Source organism: Poecilia reticulata, chromosome 3, assembly GCF_904066995.2.
Source record: "Poecilia reticulata chromosome 3, P_reticulata-male-v2, whole genome shotgun sequence".
Taxonomy (NCBI): domain Eukaryota; kingdom Metazoa; phylum Chordata; class Actinopteri; order Cyprinodontiformes; family Poeciliidae; genus Poecilia; species Poecilia reticulata.
This window is the reverse complement of record NC_088832.1, coordinates 28,934,446-28,959,929: the sequence shown is the minus strand read 5'-3', so window position 1 is coordinate 28,959,929 and position 25,484 is coordinate 28,934,446. Positions and strand designations below refer to the sequence as shown.

The 25,484-nt window shown below is 39.0% G+C and overlaps 1 protein-coding gene across 11 annotated transcripts in view; it reads left to right on the top strand.

Moving 5' to 3' along the window:
- Positions 1-25,484, top strand: part of celf6 (CUGBP Elav-like family member 6) — a 166,459-nt gene that overhangs the window by 108,814 nt on the left and 32,161 nt on the right. For 8 of the 11 annotated variants that reach the window (XM_017303998.2, XM_017303994.2, XM_017303997.2 and 5 more), the window contains exons 4-5: positions 10,368-10,496; positions 16,723-16,802. In XM_017303998.2, the coding sequence (XP_017159487.1) occupies positions 10,368-10,496; positions 16,723-16,802 (209 nt within the window). The remainder of the gene's footprint in view (positions 1-10,367; positions 10,497-16,722; positions 16,803-25,484) is intronic. The other 3 variants (XM_081605410.1, XM_017303999.2, XM_017303995.2) reach the window with 2 other exon arrangements.

Below are 25,484 nucleotides of genomic sequence, written 5' to 3'. Positions count from 1 at the left end.
CCTTGGTAGACCTGTCTGTTTAGGTTGACAGTCATGCTGTTGTAGATGTGCTGTTTTGCAAACCTATTAAGTTCCCTTTTCTATTTCCAATGATGGACACAACATCCACGATGCTATGTGGATGTTGAGGATGAGCACTGTCAGATTTTTTTAATCATTTAATATTGTTTACAAACTAACCCTGCTTTAAACTTCTCCACAACTTTATCCCTGGCCTGTCTTGTGTGCTCCCTTGTCTTTATGGTGCTGTTCAGCAATGTTCTCCAACAAACACGATGATGCCTTCACAGAACAGCTGGATACTGCAACTTCTTGCTAAGCACATTCAACAAAACTGTGGTGGACCGCTATGTTATTTAAAGCTTCAATCTTGTTAAATTATGCAAGTCGACTTTGACTCTGTTCTGAATCGGTTGCATGGCCTCCTTCCTATATTTATAGTCTGACTGACATTGTGATTGACTTGATCATTCTGAAGCCATTTGTGACTAACATAACTGAGGTTAATCTGGATTAAACCTGCTAAAGATTCACATGGGTTGAATTGGATCTTATTGCATCGTTCTGTGTAAGCCCTGTGATTTCATTTTAAAATGGTGCTTTAGACTGCCTGGGTCATATTAGACTCAGCCACTTTGTTGATTTATGTGGTCAAGTGTGAATGAGATGGTTCATTTCCTTTGTCACACACACCCCAATGTAGATCTTATTTTTGTCATGGCGACACTTTAATTAACGGCCATCTAAAAACAGGCAAAGTCTGACCGACAAGGCCTGGGAGAGAGCCAATCAGCATTCTCACCAAGATAAATTGGATCTCTGGGCTTAAGAGGGGAGGATGGATTGGGTCCCAGTATCAATTACTGCCCCTTTTTTGAGAGAAAGAGAAAGGAGATGAACAGGCAGCGTGAATGAAATACAGAGGGTTCTTTCATTGGCACAACTCCTGCTAGTCTGTCAGATGAACTTTCTATATAGGAGGACAGGATAGGACAGAGCGCAGAATGAAATAAGACCGAGCAGACAGGCCCCAACAGAGATATTGAGCGTTAATGGCAACAGGAAGTCAGCAGACAAGGCAGAAGAGGTAAACCACAGTCACAGCTGACAATGAAATGAGATTTACTATGAAGGCTTGTGGTTAAAAGAAAATAGACAGCCCAGCAAGGTTTGACTAAGGGAGAAAAAGTATATCGGGATTCATCTTTGGAAAGCTGGTGACCAGTCAGGCACCAGTCCCAGTGGAGCCACAAGGCTGTCAAACCTGAGGCTGAACCAGGACATTTGCACCTCTAGAAGAGAGTCACATTTATCACTACAAAGACATCAGCAATTATCTGTCATGGAAAGCTGTGCAGGGTCTCGATTACGTGCCTGTGCAGGTATTAGGGCCCATTACTCCATTTCGACGCTCCAGTAGCCCCTCTTTTGTTCACTCTGCCCCTGCGAGACACCGTTTCTCTGGGGATATGGGAGTGTCAGGATAAGAAGTAAAACCGGTGCTCATAAAATGGTGGGGAGGATGGAGGGGAGAGCTGGCAGCTCACAATCCTGCTACTCGGCTGCCATTGTGGATCACAGGGCTGATTCTCCGGCTGTCTATTTCAATGACTCACGTCTTGCTTCATTTTTCTCCTTGGATTTACAAGACAGAATGGAGCACAGGAGAGAAGCCCTGCAGCTCTTAAATCTATTTCTGTCCCTTGAGTCAATTGACCTCTTCCCCACAAATACCATTTCTACCAGTTTTTCTGTATCACTCTGGCATTTTTATTTATAATTTCACCTGAGAGATACTTAGTGAAACGTACTAAAGTAGTCCTTTGATTGGTGCTCTAAGGGCATAGGAGAACCTGCGTCTTAAATCATGCTTGTTACTGTACAGAACAATCAGAAAAGATTGAAAGGGAACATTTCTTGTTCATTCACTAGCTTCCCCTAGTTTCCTTTCTTGCTGCCTTTTGTGCTTAATGTTTATCCCAGTTTAAACAGGGAAGGTAGACCAAGTGATACAGAAAGGAGTCAGGATTCAGCACAAGGGCCACGGAGCAATGCAAAAGAGTGAACGATGAAAGACAGAAAGAGCGAGAAGGCAAGAGACGACAGGATGAGAAAGTTAACGGAGGGTGATGGAGGCAGCTGAGTGAATCTCAGCAGTAAATCATCTCAGAGCCGCCCCATCCCTATCTCTACCTCGCCAGGAATCTTTTTCCCCCTGACCTTGTCTGCTGCTGTGTCTGAGAAGAAAAGATGGGGCAAGATTATCTATGATTGGAGATGGCCATTATCTAAACACAATCTTGGAGCCAGGTCCCACTCCTCATACCACTGCTATGCGACTGGAGACCACACTGATGAGAAAGATGATGGGTCAGCCAGCCACACTCTCCGTTTTTATTAACTTTGATAAGATGTTTTCAACACTGCCCTGAAATGCAATCCCTATCAAGATTGACTTTTTCCACAATGGACCTCTCAGCATATTTGTCTGTATGGTTTTCTTACCTTGTTTTATTAGTTAACCACTCTTTGATTTGATTTGGCACTCATACCCGGAACATTACAGTGTTTACATGTGATACCCCACAGCCCGAGGGAAGCCTTTTTAATAGCTCATTCTTGTCCTTTGGCTGACTGGCTGAAGGGAGTCTTTATGAGAGTGTCATGTTTGTCCCTGCCAACCTACTGCCCTTCAGAAAGTTGACCTCAGTTGGGCAGCGAAGAGATTGGCTGGACCTTAAGATGCAACGCACTGTGCTGCCATGCCATCCTTGAGCAGGCTGGGAGGAGTGAAGGCTGCTGGCTGTCTCACTTTGCAGGCCGCATGCAGGGGCTGACTGGGGGCATTTCACACCCCAAGAGAGGAGCACACCACTTTACATGCAAATGAGGCCAAAAGATCCCTCTGTGCCTCTGGACACAGTTGTGTAAAAATCATGAAGAACTCTGAAAGTTTTTGCCTATGCTGCAATTTTTGCCAAGTTAAGAAGAGACATGATGACAGAGAATGCATGAGCTTCCATAATGGTTTCAAAGGTTTTCACTTAAATATTTAAGCTCTATGATTGGGTTCTGCTTAAAAATAAAAATGTTTAATAAAATGTAATGAAGAAAGGAGTTAATACAGTGGTTCTTAACCTTTTTTGAGGTACCAAACCCCCCAGTTTCATATGCGCATTCACCGAACCCTTCTTATTTCCCTTCCCCCCGCCACACAAAAGACTTTGCGGTATTCTGACTTAGTAATGTAATTATTTCAGCTGTGTTACCACCCCCACGCCACTAGAGGCAGTAGCAACCCCGAAAAGATGCAACTAAGGAGCAGATTTAGACTATAGAATTTGGTAAAAACGGTGAGTTTTGCTGAAAGACACAAGCTTAAATCCATGCTGAGTGGAACTCCTTCAATCAGTGCTCCTCCGTAGCACTGATTGGCTAAGCAAAGTAACATGATCCTCTGCAGCAAGTGATGGCAAAGCAGGGCGCGTCATCACGACTTTACACAAGTGTGTTTTTATCTCCGCGGCAGAGGCTCCGCCGAACCCCTGAGACCGACTCACCGAACCCCTGGGGTTCGATCGAACCCAGGTTAAGAACCACTGAGTTAGTATATAGGTTTAACCTTTGAACACTGTCTTTGCTCCAATATTATTTCAGAGAATATAAATATTCTAAATACAAAGGCAGATTTGGATTTGACATCACATTTCCAACTTCAAACAACTTTCTAAGGTATTATTCGAAAGGGCTATTTAACCATTTTGTTAAATTAAAATTTGCCTTTTATTTTATTAATTCTGATGTGTTAGGTTCAGACAACAAACTTATCCATTTAGTTTTATGAATTAAAAGCACCTGACTAGGTCAAGGAAAACATTATAGTATGCCTTAATAAAATCCCATTTTTTTGTATTTCTGTTTTTTCTATTTTCTTTTTATTTGGCTAACAGAACTTTATTTATTGTGGATTGTTTCTGTGTATTTATTGATCATAACTTATGTATATTATGTGCAGTCAAACAGGACTTAACCTCCCGCCACACCCCTGAAAAAACAAAAAAAAAACTGGTGAAATTGATGTGCAAAAGTAAGATTATACTGTTAAATTTCTGCACTTTTTTAAGTAAAAAAAAAAACAACTAATTGTTCAAAATGTGGTGATGACCCCAGGGTAGAAACATCCTCCCATTGGACTGCAGTTTCATGGTTCCTTTCTGCTGGTGGCAGCACATAGCCTCAAATGTAACCTCTAGCAGATGGTGCAGGAAAGATACTAATGTACTGTAAACACCAGCAGCTAACATTTCTAACAGGACTAAGTCTAAAACATTGAAACAAGATGACTTTCTTGTTTGAATGTGAAGGAAATGCTGAGCTACTTCTGTAAATGTGGATTTGAGACAAAAAATAAGTGTGCCAGGTCCAAATTCTCTTTTGAATCTGTTTTGTAGTCAATTCCCATTGTGTTCCAGGATGCTTGGTAGATTTTTAATGCATATAATTACAATTAATTATTATTTATCTATGGATCTTCATCATGTCTATTTTTGTTCTTCTCTGGCTAATCTAATTACAAGTTTGTGTTAACAGATGTGACACGCTCACTGAATGGATTTTGTGGCTGTCAAAAAGGAGAAAGAAAATACAGCATACTTCTTGTAACACTACTGTTTGATATTTCTCTTTCTGTTGTTAAAACACTGATTTCTTGGGTAATGCCCAAATTCAGTCTTAAGTATGAATTGGGTCCCACCCACTTTTTGAAACTTTTCTTAAGCTCATCAAAGATGATCAATAATTAGACCATAACTTTAATGTTGTTTTTCTTCCCTTTCAGACATGGTTTATTATAGAGCCCCACAGAGTTGTGGCACAAGCTTCTGCTGTGTGATAAAATATTTTGAGAAGTCTTAACAGCTTGTAATATTGTGTAACGGTTTATAGTGCAAAGATGGAAGGAATTTGTGAAGCACAAGTGATAAAGCCTCATTTAGTGCTACAGAATTTATCTGGTGCATACAAATAACTGTAAGTAGCTATTAATTTAGAGAATTTACTGAAGAAGAAGAAAAAAAGCTCATTTGAAATAGGATAGCAAAGGAACCAGGATTACTGAAATTGACTGTCAATCTGGATGCACCCCTTGGTAAAAGTTATTTTACAAAATGCAGTGACTTTCACTAGCGTGCACCTTTTGAAGGAAATTTTGGAATTTTGAGATACTGACTTTATTATGGCAAATATTCTCTGCAATAAACAGACATAAAACAATTTTCGACAGCTTGGTACGACAATCTGGTTGTGTAAGTGTGTTAACTAGTGAACTAACTAAGTCAGCCTTAAATTATAAACTTCCACAGCAGATACTCAGATATTTATTAATATAGCTACAATTTCAAGAGGGCTCCCGAACGCCTATCTGGTGAGGTTTTCCGGGGGTCAAACAGTTTTTTGAAACAGGCCAGTAAACCAAGACAAAATTTTATTTAAAACAAATGGGTCATTAGGAAGATTTTGAGAACATTGCATCTCCAAATAACTTTGGAGAAAAGATTCACTTTTTATAGGAGCGTCCTACATCAGGGGTCTGCGACCTGTGGGTCAGAAGCCGCAGGTTGCACACAAAAGATGGATGCTTTTCTCACTAGAATTAAGTGCTACCACTTGTGTGCGTGCACATGTGTGCATGTGTGTGAGCTTGACTTTGACTTGTGGCAGGCCTTCCAGGCCTACCGGCATTGGGTATTCTAATGAGTCTTTCAGAAGCATAATATCTTTGTTGTGCTGCCTAGAACATTACTCCACATTTGAAATGTACCCAGCGGTCTAGTATGCATTTTCTATCATTGGATGCAGCTGTCCGTGCTTTGTGAACACTCGCTGCAACCAAGCTTCCCGACTATCCTGCCTGAGGCCAATAACTGATAGAACCATGTGGAAAAAAAGGAAGTAAATATTTACTGTGACGATGGGGCAGCAAAATTGCTCTTTAAAGAGAATATACCCATTATTGGCAAGCAGCAGCTGAAACTTTTTTTTTAGAATTTGCTTTACAGCAACTGATTCTTTTCTTGAAGAGACCGAAAAAAGGAAAAGTTTCCTAACAAAATTAAAAAGAAAGTTATAAAGAGAGCAAAAGAGAAACAAAAGGAAAATAAAGCAAAAATAAAAGAACAATCTATATGCATATACTGTAGTCTACAACACAAGTAGCACTTTATTCCATTGAGAGAAGCATCAATCTTGACAGCATATGGCGTCTGTGCAAAATCCATTAATTTTTAATATACCGGGTGCTGAAATGAAAAGGCTTCCTGAGACAAGCAATTGTCAGATGTCAGTAGTGTTTTGATAACTTTTTTGATCTCCCTTTTTATTTGCATTCATAAAATGGGGCTGTCCACATGACACCTCAGTTTGGACATGGCTGAAGACTGACACAGAACCATTTTCCACACAATTGCCTCCACCTTCAGTCTGGAGAATAGAGAGTGGGGGTGGAAAGAGGCAGAAGGAGACGTATAGATGACAGTGCCCGTGGATGTGTATTGGCTGCTGCCTGAAAATAAAAATCTACAGTTTCATCATCAACATTCTCTGGGCATTGTGGCACACTTTATCATTTTTATGGATAATATAAAAGTATTTGTTGACAGGAAACCTGATGTATGTGTATAATATCAATGTCATATTACTTTGAAAAGACGTATAATAGAATACACCCATCTAAACATCGATTCTTTAATGGAGTTTGAGTTTAAAAGACTCAAGCCAGGCTTTAACCACGTGCTCAGACATTATTGTTTTAAAGAAGTGTTATTGTTTGAAGAGCAGATTACAAAGGTCTCTTCAGTGCGGAGGACAAAAGTGCTATAAAGCTCAAATGTTCTCCAGCTCTGCGTTTAAGCTCTGTTTGAGGGATAAAATGAGCCCTCCTCAATGCGAGCCAAGCACGAAGAGGTCAAACAATCGACTCGATGAATTTTGTCTTGCTTCTGTATCCTCAGTGAGCTCCATAGGAAGGTCTTCACCCCTCTTAATGCAAATACATGACTCTACTTCAGAAAAGAGTCCTTTATTTCCCCACTTTTGATAGAATACTCGTTGGTCCTGTTTGAAGTCATCAAATCTTTTTTTTTTTTTTTTTGCTGGGGGCGTACTACAGAATATTTATTCATATTCATAAAATGGAAATTTAAAGCTTATGAATGACCACTGGAGACAAGAGGGAACATGGAAAATACTATACGAGCTTCTTAGGAGGCAGGTGCAAAGTGGACTAATTAATAGCAATCTATATACTGGCCAGGGCATGCAGAGGGCCAACTGAGACTCTCTCAGGTCCGGCAATGAAAAGATACCAGCTCCAAATTCATTTTCTCACTGTAGCTCTCCCAAAGGAAGGCGGCAAAGTACACTCACACTTCCTTTAATGCATTCACTGGGGTGTGATTTATTTCTGCGTTTGCCAGCGCATTTGGAAAGTTCATTACCTTGCTCATGGCTTGTTAATTAGCCTTGTAAAGCTGCCATTAGATCCTCTCAGGCCAGGACTCAGATGAGACTTTTGTCCCAAAACATTAACATTGTGCAGAAGCTGTGTAAAGGTGCAGTATGCCCATTTAGATTGTAATGTGTACATCTTGGTAAAAACATGAACAGTGGAGAGCAGAACTCTAGCAAACGCATGCACCTTTGAAACCATGGATGTTGCTCAGGGTTTTATTTTTAGTTTTTATTCCTCTCCCCACCCGTTTACTTTTTATCAGAGACTTTCCACTAACACATAAAAATGCTGCTAGGTATTAATTTTCTTGACAGTCTTTGCCGAATCCTGTTCAAAATGGCAGGCTGTCGAGATCTCCTTGGGGTTTCTTAAACACTGAGGTTCCAAAAGGAGAGCGGCAGTATTAGCCTCTGCTTGTGGGCTGGTGACATCATTTTGCGGGAGACAAAACGACAGGAATATACACTGACACTTTTGGAACAATCACAGTCTATGGAGAAGTTAATTTGTGCTGCCAAGTGGTGGATATGAGTTTTTATTAGAACATTATAGAAACGGAAAATGAGACAATTTCACTACAGAAAAAAATAGGAAGCCCTGGTTCTTTATTTTTAGAACAGCTGCATCTAATGGGGCCTGGCAGGTACAGGAGGTGTCACATCTGTTGAGGCCCAGGTGATGCTCCAGCCCTCTGCTCCTCCCCACTCCTTGCCCGCTTCCCACCAGTCAAATGACTCACGATGAAGATCAACAGTGTCATTTCTAATAAACTCTTCTTCCTCTTCCTGCCACTTTCACTCAGTCCTGTTCATAGGTTCTTGCTAGTAGCCATTTCGTTTCACAACACAGTGAAATAGGAGATGCATAATGTAAAAGATGTGAAGAAGATGAATGCTCTGTCTAATGCCAAGGCACTGGTAGGATTAATTGGAAAATTGCAGCTCCCTGACTGGTTGGGAATTTTGTGTTGTATAGTCCATAGGTCTAGGTAAGAGTTCAGCGCTCTAGAACTGGAGAAGGATTTGCTTTTCAAATAGATACTCATTTTACTCTCTCTAAGCATTTGTTGATGATACAAACAATTAAGTAAATTTCACTCTTTATTGCAGTTTTTTTTAAGTTATAATATACATTTCAAATTTAATACAACCGCGAAAAACAATTTGTTTGACAGAGATATGACTGTGTTGACCATTTTACCAGAAACTGCAAAGCATTTTAATGTCTAAGCGTGTTTTTCATATTTGTACTTTAATTTAATATTTTGCATTATGTGCAAAAATATGCACATATACTGTATTTAAAAAAAACAAAAAAAAACAAGCATATCTCAAGATAATATGGCCATTGATTAATTCACTTATGACTATCAAAAACATAAGGGTATCTAAGTGCAAACTGGCAAATTTTATCTGAGAGTGAGAGATCCATGAGGCCTTCCCAGGGCTGCATCTTGGTTCCTATCTTTGTGCTAGTTTGTTTGTTTTGACTGTATTTGTCCCTTATATGATTTAACCCAAACCATTTCACTGGCTGTATGTTTCACATCATTGTCCTTCTGCAAATTAACTTTTTCATTTGTCTTTTGCTGCTTCTAAAGGTTTCTTTCAAGATTGTCTTTTACTTAGCTTAGTCTTCCCATCAGCTTTGACCAGCTTCACTGTGGGAATTGTGTTTTTCATTTGATGAGCAGTGTTAGGTTTCCTTCACAGATTATGTCTTGCATGTAGGTTAAAAAGTTCAGTTTTTGGCCTATGTGACCAATTTTTTTTCATGTTTGCTGTGTCCTGAATATTGTTTGTGGTCACGCACCTAATTTTTAAAAAAAAAAATTATTTCAGCACAGAGAAACACTTCCATAAAGACCAGATTTGTGGCCTGCTGCTAATGCTTTTTTTCCCCAGCGTGTCAGTTTAGGTTGGAGGTCATGTTTTGTTAGGCCAGGTTCTTGTTCAGAGCTGCGTAAAACTTCCCCACAGTCTAGTCCCTGGACTGTCTGGTGTGTTTCTTTCACTTCACGGTGCTGATTGTTCACTGATGTTCTCTATCAAACATTTGAGGCCTTCACAGAGCACCTAAATTCGCAATGTGAACAAAATGCACAAAAATCCTTACTATATAACTTCTGAAGGCAATTGCTAGAGCTGGATTTTACTCAGAAGTTTAACAGTAAAAGGGTTTTACTACATGTACAATTTAAACATTTTATTTGGAAATTACTGTGAAACAATATATCCTTTTTCTTCAACTTTCATAATCATGCACTACTTTATGTTGATTTGTCAACAAGCTGAAAAAGCTCAAGCAGAATGAATACTTTTGCAAGGTATCCTACGCTTGTATGAAAGCCATACAGATGTTTGTTAGCTTTTATTTTACATAACAACCTCCAAAACATGGCAGACTTAAAAAAAAAATCTGTTGTTCACCTTGTACATGAAGTTTGCTGTTGTTTATTATAATGCTTACTATTTGGGTGATAAAAATGTACATGTTGTTGTTGGATGTTTCCTCACCGACAATCAAAGAGCTTGCCTGCTCCTGCAAAATATTACCCTTCTCACTTTTGGGAGGAATCCGCAGCTCTCCCAACTTTGTCTGGATCAGACATCAATACAGAAGACTTGAATAGATTAGTAGATGCAGGAATAAATCACCCCCATGCATAGATTGGGGGGGTTGGGAGAGAAAGTGAAACGCTCGACAACAGTGAGATCAACAACAGCTACAACAACAGCAGCAGCAGCAGCAACACAGCAGACGGCTGATAAAAAAAGCCTTTGCAGAATGGTGCCATCAGCTCTAGCATTTCTTTCTTCTCTTCTTTTCCATCCACCCTCCTTCCCTTCTCCCAATCCAGAAGACAGGAAGCTGTTTGTAGGAATGCTCGGCAAGCAACAGAGCGAGGACGATGTCCGGCGGCTGTTCGAGACCTTCGGCCAGATTGAGGAGTGCACCGTCCTTCGAGGGCCTGATGGGGCCAGTAAGGGTCAGAGCCCACACGACTCCCCCTCTTTCTCTCCCTCGCTTATCTTTCTTAATCTATATGTATTTATCTTTTTTTTATGTTCTTTGCATTTTCAGAGGTATTGTCTTCCTGTGTTGCATTCATCATCATTGTCTGCAATGCTCTCTGAATAACTCATCCTCCCCTTCAGCTACTCAGTTTTTTTTTCATATTCTGCCTTTTATGCGTCGCACTTGCATTTCTATCATATCTCGTTGTCACCACACTCTGACACCTTCTTTCCCCCACTTTCTTTCGTTTGCATTGTTTTTCTCCATTTCATTTTCTCGCCCCATCCCCTGCTCCTTTCTCCCTCTTTTGGTATTTCATTCGTCATCTTTTCCGTTTGTTGTCTCTTGATCACAGTCGCTCGTCTCATCCTGGGCTTACACTCGCGTAGCAGCTTGTTTCTCTGCACCACCTCTCTTCCTGCTCTTCGTGTTATCTGAAAAGTGGAGAGGTGTAATCATGTTTGTTTCCCACACTCCCATCATCCCTCCCCAGAGACTGTTATTGGACAATATTGTCCTACTGTAAATAAAGCACCGTTTCTGAGCTCTGCTGCTGTCACTCACTTCTTGACAGATTTGAGCTCATGTCTGTGGCCTACATTGCGTTTAGGTAGAGGGAATAGTCAAATTAAAGATAGTTTTAAAATATAGGATGAATTTGCTCTTCTTGTCGTGGCGCTCTGTTCCCAATTCTGACAAAATCTGAACTCCCATCTACAAAATCACTCCCATCTAGTGTTATTGCCAGTTCACCTTTAAAAAGATGTGTGGAAAGGTTTCTAACTGGTGAGGCACTGACTGCTCTGTAGTCAAATGTACAAATACACAAAATAAAAAAAAGCATATTTCAATTTTGACCATAATTTAGTTGATTTAAAAGCTTTCAATTCTTTAATCAATTCAAAACCCCTCTGCAATACGACTGCGAAAGTAGATTTTGTATCAGGTCAAATTTCGTTTTTCAAAAATGTAAATGTTTTTTTTTTTTTTGGCTGAGCTCTCAAGTTTTTTTTGTTGCTTTTTTTTACTATAATTTAAAATCATGTCTGTTCTTATTTTTATTTCTATGTAAAGTCCATCCTTCTCTGTGGATATCTTTGTGTCTCTGTTGTAAAAATCATCCTTGTTCACCTTCATTTGTAAAAATCTGGCTGTGTCGCTAGTAGCCAAGGAGGAGTCGTGTATGTTTTCATCCCTTTCATGTGTAGAAGAAGAGCAGCATGGTATTTTCTGCCTCACCCTGTGCATTATTTCTGTTTATTTTTTTACCGATCAGAGAGACTGAATATATCACACACATTCTTTGAATATATCAGACAGGCTGGAACATCAGAATGTGTAGTTCATGTGTAATTAAATATGTACATTGGCAACATAAAGTCAGACAACATCGGGTGTGCCCCAACTGCCTGCATCTGCCGGTGTGTGTGTGTGAGGCACAGCTCAGCCCTGCCTGAAATTATACAGAAAACAAATTTACAGAACAGTCAAGTGGACAAATTAATTTCCTGTCATTTTTAGCATTTTACTTGTCATAACAGATGAGGCCTTGACAAGCACACTACTGAGCAAAGACTAGCTCCGAGTTCATTTCAACCAGGTTAAGATGACTATTGATTTTCACCATCTAAATGTCTGTAGTTAACTTTAAAACTCCAGCAGGAACTAGTTCTCAATCACTGAACGTTCAGTATTTTGTCTCAAAGGAAGCTTAAAAATAAATATGCATGCCATGATGTCATTCACCAATTAACATCTTGATTTGTGACCTTGCCTCTATGAGAATATTTACATCTGATTAATTACTTTTCCTCTCTTTGCTCATTTAAACTTTTAGTATGGGTGAATTAAATAACAGCTGCTCTCATTCACATCTTTATTGCAGTGTCATAATTTTTCATTGAAAATGGTCTATTAAGACCACTTTTACAATTCAGTCTAATTCTAAATAATACTGTTAGCATTTCTCTTTGATGAAGTTCTAAATCTGTTAATGCACATCGGTTGACAAAGTCTTCACTCATGTAAGCTAAAGAAAAAGCTATGTGTGCTGTTCTTTTGACAGTGCTTACCTTCACAATGATTTAAGATAAAAGTGACAGAACACTTTAAGCTGCTGCTTCAGTCCTCTCCTTTTCTCCTCCAGAGTTGCAAGCTCATTTCCACCAAGAATCGGCAAACCTGAACAACAGAACATTATCTTTTAGGTTGGATTACTTGGACATGTGCCTTTTGCATATATTGTTAAATTTAACACATGGACAAAGGCATCATGGTTAAGTTTAAAGAGGAGGAGGGGCATGCAAGACTGCCTGTGTGCTTAACACAAGCTCTCATATCGCATCTGTTTTTTACGTAAAGTTTCAAACATTGTTTTATTCATTCACTCCTTTTTATGTCAAGGTTAGTTATGCTCACTTCAGATTTTTGTCATGTGAAAAACTGTCATTCAGTTAAAAGTTAGCATCACAAATAACCACATTTATGCACAACAATGGATTCTCAAGACACTGATCTGAATTTCCACCTGTTATTCTGTCTCCTAAATTAGATTTATGTATGTAGGTAGAGCCTCTGAAAATGAGGGAGGGTAAGGGCACTTGAGGTGATGCAGTGTAAGTTCTAGACGAAGCATGATTATACAAAACCGCACACCTGCATCGGTGCCTGCATCCGTTCATTTCACTGTTAATCCCAGGTCTGTTGCTCTCTTTAGCCCATCCAGCCCACCATTGTGGCTTGTTTCTGTTTTTGCCGTCTTTCTCCTGCTTCCCCCCCCCCAACTCCCTTTCTCTCTGTCTGTTTAGATGCCTCAAGCTGATTGACAGCATATAAACTAAAATAAAGCCCATGCGGCGGTGTCAGACAGGAACTAGTTTTCCTCCTTGTTTGTGCTTTCACTCATTTTCACCTTCCTGCACCTCACACCTCGACTCTTCTCTTCTTTCCTCACGTGCTGCGTTTTCCCTGGTTTAGTGTATGTTGATGTTATCACTGACTAGAGCACTCCTGCTTTTTCGAATTTCATTGTTATGAAACGAGGAGAGTAAAAGCTCGGTATTAACTACGAATGCCACAATCACACAAAGATTGCATACATAGGTATCTAGTTCTATCACTGCCCGTGCAACAGTCCCACGCAATCATTACCGGATGTTACGGCAAATTATTTTGCCAGCCGCCTCACTCAGGATGAGGTTCTCATAATTTGAGTGAGACAGACCTTGAAATTGACAGCGCTATCTGTTCCACGGCTGAGTCTTTGTCCCTGTTGATGTAAATTTATGCTACTCAGAGGCTTTTCAGCACCCCTCTTCACCCAGTAAAAAGGCCGAGAAGTTTAACATCCATCTCTCTATGGTGCTGCTCCTCAAAGTACTTTCAAAGTGCAACACTTGCTGCCAGAGTTGAATAGAGCTCTGAATTGTCAGCAATAATAGAGAGATGGCTTTTAGGTCTATAATTAAGTTGTGTTATAAATGTCAGCCATCCAGAGGGATGGAATTCATGCATACATATTATTACCCCGGGAATTCAAAAGGCAGCGCAGATCCTCTCGCTTGAAAGCAATACAATTTCTTTTTTTTTTCCCCCAACGCGCTCTGAACCACCAAATACCAAAACTTAAATGTGCACTATAATTTATGAGGTCATAGCACTTCTAGGTCTTTTGAAATAGTGCGCACTTTGTCCCCTAACATTGTTTATTTATTTAAATTTTAGCAGAAAAATGCATAGTTGTGGCACTGTCTTTTGATGAGAAATTGGAGGACATTATACATTCAACATGGTATTCCATTTATTGTGTGAGCCAAGCCTGGCAGTTCTGTTTGGCCTCAGTTGCTGGCATCACTTGAACATCAGCACAATATATAGTAGCCTTGTAAAGAAACCAAGAGCGAAGTTACTTTTCCTTTTAAAGGATCAGATATATATATATTTTTTTAGCTAAATCAAATCCCCATGTTTTATCTCTGCTGCAAAGGTTAAATGTGTTTGTTGGAGAAGGTCTTCAAAGAGAGCATTAAAGTCAAATGGTACACAGTAGCCTGATGCATTTCAGTTGGACAAATGAAGACCTTTCCTGCCTCTACCCGGAGGGGTGTTCGAGTGAAGTAAAAAGAGTGCTGGAGTGCTGTGACAGAATCAAAGGCTTCTTTGACTCTTCTGTTTGCCTCTGTAGATCTCTACAGCTTTGAGGGCATTTCCCAGCGTAGAAAACACATGGCCTTTACCACTCACCATGTTTCCACATGCAGTGATTTAAAAACGTTCACCAATAAATGCATGTCATTTGTGTTTTCACACAAAATTAATGATTTGTTGTGGTGTTTAGAAAATCAAAAGCTGACCCTATGATATAATATCTCAGAGTGATAATCCTGAATCCACCTAAGAATAAAGTAACTAAAATAAATTAGAACTCCTTCAGCTATGCAGAATATATATTTGAATATGTATATTGACATTTTGCAAGCATGGATATTTTTATATCAAACATGGACTGAACCCAGGGAAAGCCTTTGGTTCGAGATCACTGGCTCTAATTAAATTCATGCAAAGTAAAATCAAAACTTACTTTGATTTTACACATTTCATTTTCTCAGTGTTTCAAGTCATTAGTTGCTGTTGTTTTTAGTGTTCTCTCAGATTCAGGTGCATCTCTACATTAAATGAACAAAAACAAATATATTTTAGTCCTTTAATTAGAAAAGTGAAATTCTACTACAAAAGAGTCTGGGTGTTTGATGAAAAGTTCTTAAGGTCTCGACTGCAGCGGGACTCAGAACTCGAAGAGTCACTGCACACCGGCATGTTTGGAAAATGAGCAATAAGCTGCATTCCATGTGTTAAGCTACTAATGAACCAGAAATATCCGATTGCTTAACTTGAAAAAGGAAGAACTGTTCTTTTATTGTCAAACGTCTTCTCCTTTTTGGCTGAAAGTCCATTTTACATTTCATTTTTTATTCAAGATCCCTGAGCCCAGAGGGGCAGAGAGGTAGAGAATCCAACTTGCTTGAGGTCCAGGGTGAAGTTTCAGTCAGTGATGAAATGTCATTTCCTGGTGTTTGTCCAAAAGCCCAAATCCAGCCCAGCTGTCTTCCAGGAAATTTTAGAACACCTCATCCTTCCTTCTGCTGCCAGGCTCTATAGAGATGCTAATTTCATGTTCCAGCTGGGCTTGGCAAAAGTACCACTGGCAAAAGTACCAATATCTGATTTAGTGACCATGGTATAAGGTTGCTTGACAGGCCAGAAAACTAGTCTGACCTGAACTGGTCCAAAATCTATGAAGCATTTTAATAAGATCATAAGACATCAGAAGTAATGATGTAAATTTGCTGAAGTCCACCTTTAAACCCACCTGGACTTTTTAAAAACCTCATCACTGCCACAGGATAATCACACTGATGCTGCAAGTCAAGCATTTGAGACTTAACCAAGTACTGATACATCTTATATTAGCTATAAGCCAAAACCATCAATGTAAGAAAAGTAAACCCTAAGAATATGCAATTGCCAAGTGTTTAATTTTTTAATCGATTTACTGAAACCTTTATAATGCCATTCTAATTTATTGAGATCCATCTTCTGAATCATGCTGTCACAATGTATATTTATTCAGTCTTACCAAAGACTATAATCAACTTGAAATATACTTATATCATCTAACTACAGTCAAGAATTATTCAAAGCCTGCTCTCTTGTGGTCAACCACTTCTGTTCAGTTGTATTTTTCTGCCTCAGCTAAGCAACACCTTTAAGATGATTTGAATCCTCTATAAAACTCACCTAATTCTTTCCCCTGTGAGCAGAGAGACGATTAGAAAGGCAGATCCAAACAGTATGCCTTTGCATAATCTGTTTTATGAGTGACTGTGCACAAATCCCACAATTTAAATATTGAACAGATAAATAATGACAAACACGCTAAGACAGTAAATGCTCTGGCTTTAGTTTTTAAAGCCGACGGGGGTCAAAACAGAAATGGACAGGAAGAAGAATGTCCCAGGCAGCTAATGCCTTCTTTGTAGTAACACTGATTTAACACAAAACCCAAATGATAGAATATGTTAACAAGTCAAGAAAGCAAATGATAGCATAAAGTCAGTGGTGATGAATAGCTTTGAATAGCAATTCAAAGCCATTTTAATGACATGCTCATCTCTTTGTGTGTGTGTGTGTGTGTACAGGCTGTGCCTTTGTCAAGTTCTCGAGCCACGCAGAAGCGCAAGCCGCCATCAACAGTTTGCATGGTGGACAAACTATGCCTGTAAGTACCAGAGTCTTTGCTGGCTCTGCATTACAAACCTTCCACTTTTTACCCTAGATAATGCAATGTCACCAACCTGTCTGTGCTAATTGTTTTCTCTGTGGTTCTGAGGATAACACTTCCAAAAACCTAAGCCTACAGTCCATTCAATGCAAAAACAAATTGGCAATGGGCAAATTTCCCTCTGCCTGCACTCTCCCACAGCAGGTGGAATACATATTTTCAAAATGCAATAGAATCTTTGTCCTTCTATTCCTTTGGAAAGTCAAACCACTGTGGCAAGAAAAACATTCAAACGTGTAACAAATACCCTCTGCACACACATATTTGTGGTCACCATAGTTACTCAAACCACATCATGAGCCAAGATTCAAACACATTTTACCAATGTGTTATTGCCAGAGTCAGCATCTGGTGCTTTAAAATAAACAGCAGGAGGCCCTATATCTGTTTTCCTCCTGTGGTCCAAGATATTTTCTGGCAAAAAAAATAACATTTACATCAAAATCTTGAAGGAAGATGAGTGCTGCATGGTACAAAAGGATTTCTGAATGTGTTTTGGTTGTCACTGAGCAAATCATAGTTTGATTGCAAAGTCAGGACATGGGGTGATTTTGTAGAATGCTAGCAGGACAGAAATGATTTTTGGCAGACAATTAGTTCTGATATCAGAGATTTGTTTTATTTGTGGGGACAAAATAGATAATTATTTTAGCTAACCCTAAATTGTTAAAAAGCTTAAAAATGCCAATTTTCTTCTACTCATTATTGATGAAATTAGGTGTTCAGGAAAGGATTTTAGGTGGGATTCTGTTCAGCGAAATTGTGCAGTCAGTGTCTTACCAGCAGCAAATAAGCCTCAAGCGTCTGCTTGAAAATATACAAAATTTAATGATGACATGGGATTCTTTTCTAAGAATCATAAACAATTATAAGACATGAAATTTCAGAATATAGAACTAATAAACAAAACACACTGTACAATTATTAATTTAATGTGAAGTAATGTTTACAGTAGGACTAGGATGTTTTTTGTTTTTATTAATCAATAGAAGAATAAATATGCTTAAAAAATTGCCATTTAGTCGAACTGTGAAGTAGTAGATATCTTGTGTTTTACATGTAAGTGAATGCAGCACATAATGATGTATGTAGCGCTTATCTTCTCTCACTTGTTTGAGCAGTGACAGGAAGCAGGTAGAGAGAATAGAAGGCAAAACGTTTATGATGATGTTGTATAATTAAACGATGGATGACAGAATTGCAAGTCAAGTTGAATAATGGCTTTGAAAGTGGACAGAGGTAAATATTACAAAATCTAAAGTCAAAGGATATCTGAGGGGAAACAATACACCTGAGGAAGTGAGAGAAAAAAACAGCTGAAAATGGGTAGCTGTTGTTACTTTATTATGTTGTTTACTGTATTGCCTTTTTTGGTTAGTCATGCTAAATTCAGACTGGAGGGACATGATAATGACATTTCCACTAAAAGTCATTTACTGTTAAGAGTGGCAAAGACGGAGCTTAAATGCTTATTACTGTAGAACTAAATTACATCAATTATGTTCTGTTGAATTTGTGTTATTTTTTCCCCAACATACTTGCATGTCTTAGAAGTATTAAGTGTAAAGCTGCTGATTTTGTGGCACTTTGGCATTTTAAATTCTTTACAATTGGATGAACTATACAGGAACAGATGAGTTGGGCTGCTCTGCACACCTGCTGGCACAACTGCTGACAGGGGGCGACACCTGGGTCTATTGTCCCAGACCCCAGGTCTCCCTAACTATTAGTTCATGGGTGAGAATATATATATTTTTCAAAATAGGCATATTTGTGAAGAAAAACATAGGTCTGATACGTGAGCTATCAGACCTAAAAAAAAAAAAAAAGAAAACATTTTTCATTCAAATTTTCTCCCTGCAAGTGTCTTTGCAGCAATGGTCTGTGATAAACCCAAAAATCATTTGGCCTCTGACACAACTTTTGATGTTCAGTTCATTAAGCTGCTCCAGAAAGTATAAAATGCATGTTGCGGTAAAAGAAAATAATGTACTTCTACTTTAAATTTTTACTATATTTTGCAGAACTTGAAGTGAACTTTATTTTCTCTATAATGTTATCCTAATCACCTGACTGTTATCTCCGCGTTCTTTAGCTGTCAGCAAGTTCAGAGTAACATTTACAGACGTCTTTGTTTATGTGTGGATGGCTCACCTGTTTACGTGACCATGGTTTACAATACACAATATGTAGTTTGAGGATAAACAGAAACATTTTATTTATCAATATTTATATTGACAAACTTTAAAATGAATAGCTAGTTAGAGGGTCCAGGACAATGGCGCATTTCTTTTATTTTAACTCCAGATAACATTTCTCTTAGCTCTATAACTCCAAATTGCTGCTGTCATATTTGCATTAGTAATTTACAAGTAAGTGTGTTAATATTTTGAATGAAATGAAGTGTCAGAGAAACAAGTTAAAATTAAGTCAAAAAGAAAATATCATCATAACAATAAAAAAATAAAACTTTAATTCATATTCTTTATCATTTTTAATGTCGCCTCACATCGTCTACTCAGTGGATTTCATGAGTTTGTTGTTTCTCTGCTTTTCTAGACGAGTGGTTTTGGTGTTTTGAGGGGGTAGTTTATCCTGCAGTCCTACTGTTATTTTAACTCTACATTGCATAAAATCCTTTATTTTGTTCTGTTAAGCTGGGATAATAAACAGTCTCAATCTCATAAAGATGTCCAGATTTGCCATTGTACTTTGCATGGCTGCAATATTTTATACTTGACAATAAATATATGCTTATCACCTGTTGGGAGGTAATTAACCTGACAACTTATTTGCTGCTTCTGCATTACTACCAACCCACACAACCTGTCTACCCATTTTAAAACTGTTGTGGTTTATATATTGGCTTCTATTGCACATTCTGGGAATAATTTCAACCACACAGCATACAGCAATAAATATATAATCAAACACATCTGAATAGTTTGTAATAAAAAAAGAGAAGATAAAGGGCTTCACAGAAGTCAAAACTTCTTTCAGCTACATAGTAGAAATGTCTTGGTAACATCTCATCAAAGCCAAATTACTACCAGTGACAGTATGGCCCCTGTCACGGGGCCACTTTTTCTTAAAGAATATTAAAACATTTAAAACACTTAAAAGTACAGAGGCTTCATTACACAGACTACAGGGAGAGTTAACAAGGGAGTCAATAATGTTAAATAGCACCCTAGAGTTAGGATGAATCTCCAAAATGGGGTCAGATTAATAAGCCTCTTTGCTTCCTCAACTGCATTTTGATATTATAGTGTTGGGTCTCTGATGATAATGAGGGAGATTTGCACTTTATAAGCCCTTCAATACCTTTTGGTTATTCTACATTTATTCGTCAATGCAATCAATGCCACATTTAACCCACAGATAACTTTGGCTTGTATTCAGATGAACTTCATTCTAAATTCCTACTGAGAAACCGTTTTTGCTTTTTTTGTCTTTCAGAACATATTGTTACAATAGTGGAATTTGCTTCATAAACATAAGTTGAATTTGCATGGAAGTGGAGAAACTCCACTGACTTTGAACAAACCTTCATATATGAACTTGGGAACTTGCTCTCATATTACCACATTAAAATCAACTAACTGGACTGTATTTCATTGGGGTTTCATGTGATAGACCAATACAAAATTGTAGATGACTAATGTAGAAGAGATATGACACCTAGTTTAAAATTGGAAAATTAAATCTAAAACGTCTGGGTAGGTGTGTTCATCCCCCTACTCATAAATAAAAAACAGTCCAAGTTGCATTAAGAATTTGTGTAATTAGAAAGTAGAGCATTTTTATTTAAGCAACACATTGTCCTTTAAACATACCACCAGAGTTGCAATTAAATGGTTAACAGATCAAACCTTGGTAATGTGTTAGAGTTGATGTATTAATACAATTAAATCTACAAACATCATAAAGCCTAATGTTACACAGAAAGTATTGCTTTGTTAAACTTCTTTTTCTCCTTTTGCTTAATGAAGGCAGCAAAAATCACTTTCTATAATTTTCGTAATTTGCTGAGCACCTTTCTGCCAGTGCTGGGTGTCCATTGGTTACTATAGCACACAGCTGGACACACAGGAGCATCCACTTTTTCTGGCAAGCGTTTGCTCCTCCACACACTCCACTGATGTTCCCGAAATAAATATTTACGGATGCTTCCTGGCAGCCAGATAGGATCCTTGGAGCCAGATGTGCCGGAGTTTTCATCTCTTTTTGATGCTGCCTCACTTTGCATTACACTAAAACAGAGAGTGAAACATTTAAGTGGTACAGTCAAAAAGTGAACTATTAGCCATGGAAAAATTACTTTGCAAGAACTTCATCTAAAGACAGGTGTCTTTCCATTTAGATTTAAGCAAAGTCTAACTACATTTTTTTTATCAAATAAACTTGGCTTAATCCCTAGAAGGCAATTTGAATTGCATTTGGCAGAGTTACATTACTAATTTATAAGAGGCCACATTTTGCAGCCTTGCACAAGGAATTTGGCTAATGGTCATGGCTTACATCCACTTTTTATTTCTTAACTTGTATTGTAGCTAACACACAGTATTTTAAAGCACTGGGTCACCTAAAATGTTGAAGTTAACATATGGAGTCTCAAACAGACCCACACTGGATCAAGAGACAGCCAAAAGTTTATAAATAATCTACAGTAAATTATCCATAGCTCTCTCCATCTATCCTCGCACCTGTTATCTTCATCTCCCCAAATCCAACTTTCACTCAGATTAATTGGCAAGGTGGTCATTAGTATCCAGCGAAAGCTTTGGACGCAATGGGAGATGCAGTTAATTTGGATAATATCACTGCCACATGTCGTCAACAACAGACTAACAGGAGGCAGGATTCGAAGAGTGGGCTGCTCTGCACACCGCCTGGTGCCAGCTGCGAGGTCTGAATGAACCTTGAACAAAGAGTTGTCTCTCACTCTGTCTCTCTTTCCCTCTTAATGTTCTCACAGCAACATCTGTGTTACCTGGCTCACACACATACTATAAATAATGCTGAAAGTGAAACACAGTGGCCCTCTGTGTAAAGCTTTAATGAAGCTTAAGGGCACTGGAAGTCACCAATAGGGCACACACTGATAGATTGGGTCATAGCTTTAATTGAAGTTTATTGTGGGTTTCAGGTGCTTTGAAATGTAACCCAAAGGGTGATTGAGCACAGAGCAGGCCCTTTCATGAGTTCAACTGTTAAATTGCTGTAAGACTGCGAACACACAGGTGGCAGAACTCCAAAATGGCAAACCCAGGGGCAAGCACGCAGCAACCAGCAAATTGCACACATTGTCGTGTTTGGTGTTGCAGCGTGGCTGACAGGGCTTCAGGAGTTTGTTGGTGTTGGCTCGTGTGCTGTAGAGTTGTGTTGTAATGAGGGATGTATCAGAGATATATTTGGTCTGACTCAGTGTCCTGCACAGTGGTAGCCGTGGATGCAGCTTTCCCTCTGCTAATGAGAGATGTTCTTCCCATGAGGCTTTTAGAGATGCAGTGAGGGTCAAAGAGTTGAATATGAGGCCCTCATGGGGGGTTAGCTAATTACCAAACAAACTTGTTATAGTGTGTTCAATTATTTTTTTCATCTCAGTTGATGAATTTAGGTTCTTAGATCTGTAAAAAAGCAGATGAGTGACGAGGTCTTACGAGTTATTTAATTGTAGATTTTACATTGAATGCCACTGAGACAAAGTAAATGGGTGATATTTTGTGCTTTTGTATTCATTTCCCTTCATTGACCCAGCTTGTTATTGGTATTGTTGTAAGCCCCTGTGAAGGATGGAAAAAAGTGTCAGTTTACCTGTTTTTAGACACTCCACCACAGTGTCTTTCTATCACGGTAATGCAGAGATAAAAGCATTATCCCATTTCTCCGCTGCAGTTGAGTTCTAATCCCTCAATTACCATTGTGCATTTTCCCCTTCTGCGCATTATGTCCCCTATACAAAATCCAATATAGGAGATTTTCCGAAGTCAAGTGTGTTGTTCAAAAAATTTGATTAGTTTTTGAACCTGTGACAAATTCCTTAGTTGTACCTGTCAAAAGTGATGGCTCCCTGTTGGCCCTTATCAAATTTGGAGAATTCATTTTCTCTCCAGGTACTGGAGTCATGCTGCGGGAGGTTATTATTCTGTTTGTTTGTCAGCTCGTGATTTTCTGCAGCCAGCGAGGAGCGGCTGGTTTGTATCCATTGCTTGTTTGCCAGCACCTGTTCCTTCATTACCTGGCCACACACTTCTTTTTCTTTAAGTAGTTTGGGACGTTTGATCTTTTACAAGGTTCTGCAACCTGTGACTCGGGACCGCATGTGGCTCTTTGGGCTCTACACCGTGGTCAATTACTTCGGTCAGGAATTATTTTAATATCAGCATTGTTTTTTTTTTATACAGTGCAATAAAAAAAGCCTAATTTTTACGATTCTCAAGTGTGGTTTGATGAAACATCAAACTTCTATTTTCTAGGAAGCAAGGTCAAATTTACTCTGAAAAGGTTGCTGGCTGACCTTATAGCAAAAATGTTTGAATTATGCCAGTCTGATTCCACCTTCAGTCTAGTCTGTAGTCCTTATATGTGACATCTTTTTTGCCGTAGTTGAGGTGAAAGGCTAAAATCTGCAGAGACGATTGTACTAGTTTAGAATATTTGCCAAAAACATTCAGAGCAGGTCTGTTTCAGTGCTGACAGAGCTCTCTGCTGGAAGGAAGCAGGCTCAGCCAGACTTTCTTCATCTGGAGTCACGGTGCAGTGACTACAGACAGCCTCAGGCTTTCACTGTCACAATACTCATAATGCATTCTTCATGAGGTATTAAAAGAATATAAGAATACACAGATACACAAGGCAAAGAATGAGTGAATTTAAATGCCACGCCTCTGTGCTGTGGGCAGGCTTGAGCAACAACGCTGCAGGAAGATGTTTGCACACTGCCAACCTCATTAAATCTCACTGTCCAGTTCCTTAAACCACACCACAAAGCTGAGAAAGCACAGAAAAAAAGGTCAGGAGGTGGAATGAAATGAAATTAGAAGGGGAAAACCAGTGCCGTTAACACTGCCATATTCAAGTATTGATTTAACTAATTAAAATGGCACCAAGGGAGAAGCAGCAGATGGGTCTCCTCTGGCCTGAGGTGGGGTGCTGGCTGGCTCTGATATGTTCCCATCTGAGATGTGCTGTCCTGGGGGTCTCTGCCGATGCTTTCCATCATTCCCGACTCTTCTTCATAGTTATCTGCAGCCAAAACATTTTCTCTGTAATGCTGAACGACTGTTCGTGAGACTTAGTTTGGGTAACTTGCAAAAACTCTCAACAAGAGTTGGTTTTCTACATTAGCATATGCATATTTATCACTTTCATGCAGAATTTATTAGATTATGACAGCGGGAAATGTGGTGCATAGAGGGTTATGATGTAAACAAATCACTTTTATCAGAGAACTGTGAAAAGTCAATGTGTGGGGATGTATGTTTGCAGGATGTGTATGAATGCAAGGCCAGGTTTTGACTTGTTACTCATAGAAGATGCAAAAATGACAATTTTTAAAATACCATGACATTAATAATAATAATAAAGCAGTAACATCTTGAAATATTAAGGCTTAACCATCAGATTACATACTGTTTAGTGTACCTGTAGCATTTTGTCTAAACAAACTTTTATTTTAAGAATGTACTAATGGACTTCCATCAGTTTGGGTCTCTTTGCACTTTAGTGCTTGTATTCGGCAAAAGAAACGGGTGTACTCAACAAAAGTTGTCTTCTGTCCATCCTTATGTACCCTGCAGTTGTCTGACATTTTTAATTTCCAATCATCAAAAAATACTGAAATTTTAATCAAAACGAGAATTTGCTCTGACCTTGTCAGGATGAGGCTTTTTTTTGTAAATCAGACTTGTGGGGTCCTCTCCTCTTACAGTGCCTTTGCTTTTATGATCTTACTAATCATATCCTCACTGCCCCCCTAGCTGTTTCTGTCCTTCTGTCCTGGTGGTACTCCATGCTCTTTCCCAGCATGCATTGCCTGTAATTAAATAGAAGCCTGGTTCTCTTGACAGTGTCTGTAGCTGCTTTTTGTGCCTGGTAGCCTCATCATCCTCTCTTGTTCCTTCTATATCTGTCTTTCACTCACACGTAAACTCACTTCCCCCCGCTTTGTCCAAATGAGCAACTGATTCTGGTCTGTGTCTTTCAAATGATTTAATTGGATGCAAACTCAGGAGCACGGACATCAATACGGAACTATATCTGCCATAAGGAAGAGCCATTAGTCAATACTTCGCCCTCTACATGCCGAAGGCTTTTGTCAGACCTAATTACCCGATACTATATTCAGTGAAGCTTTACCAGTGGGGGACTGGCACTCCTGTGGGATCTGGTTAGGATCACAGTTCACTCCCAGTGTATACAGTGGAGTTGGAAAGTTCACAAAAGCGAAGAGCACTCACTGTTCTCTTCCGATGAAAGATGACAGCTAAGTGACTACACAGATACAAGGTGCATATTCATTTCCCTTTGTCCCTTTGCTTTAAAGATATTAGATCTTAAAGCTAGGCTGTAACGTAAACTGCAAATCAAATGAGAGATACCTATCCCAGCTGTCAG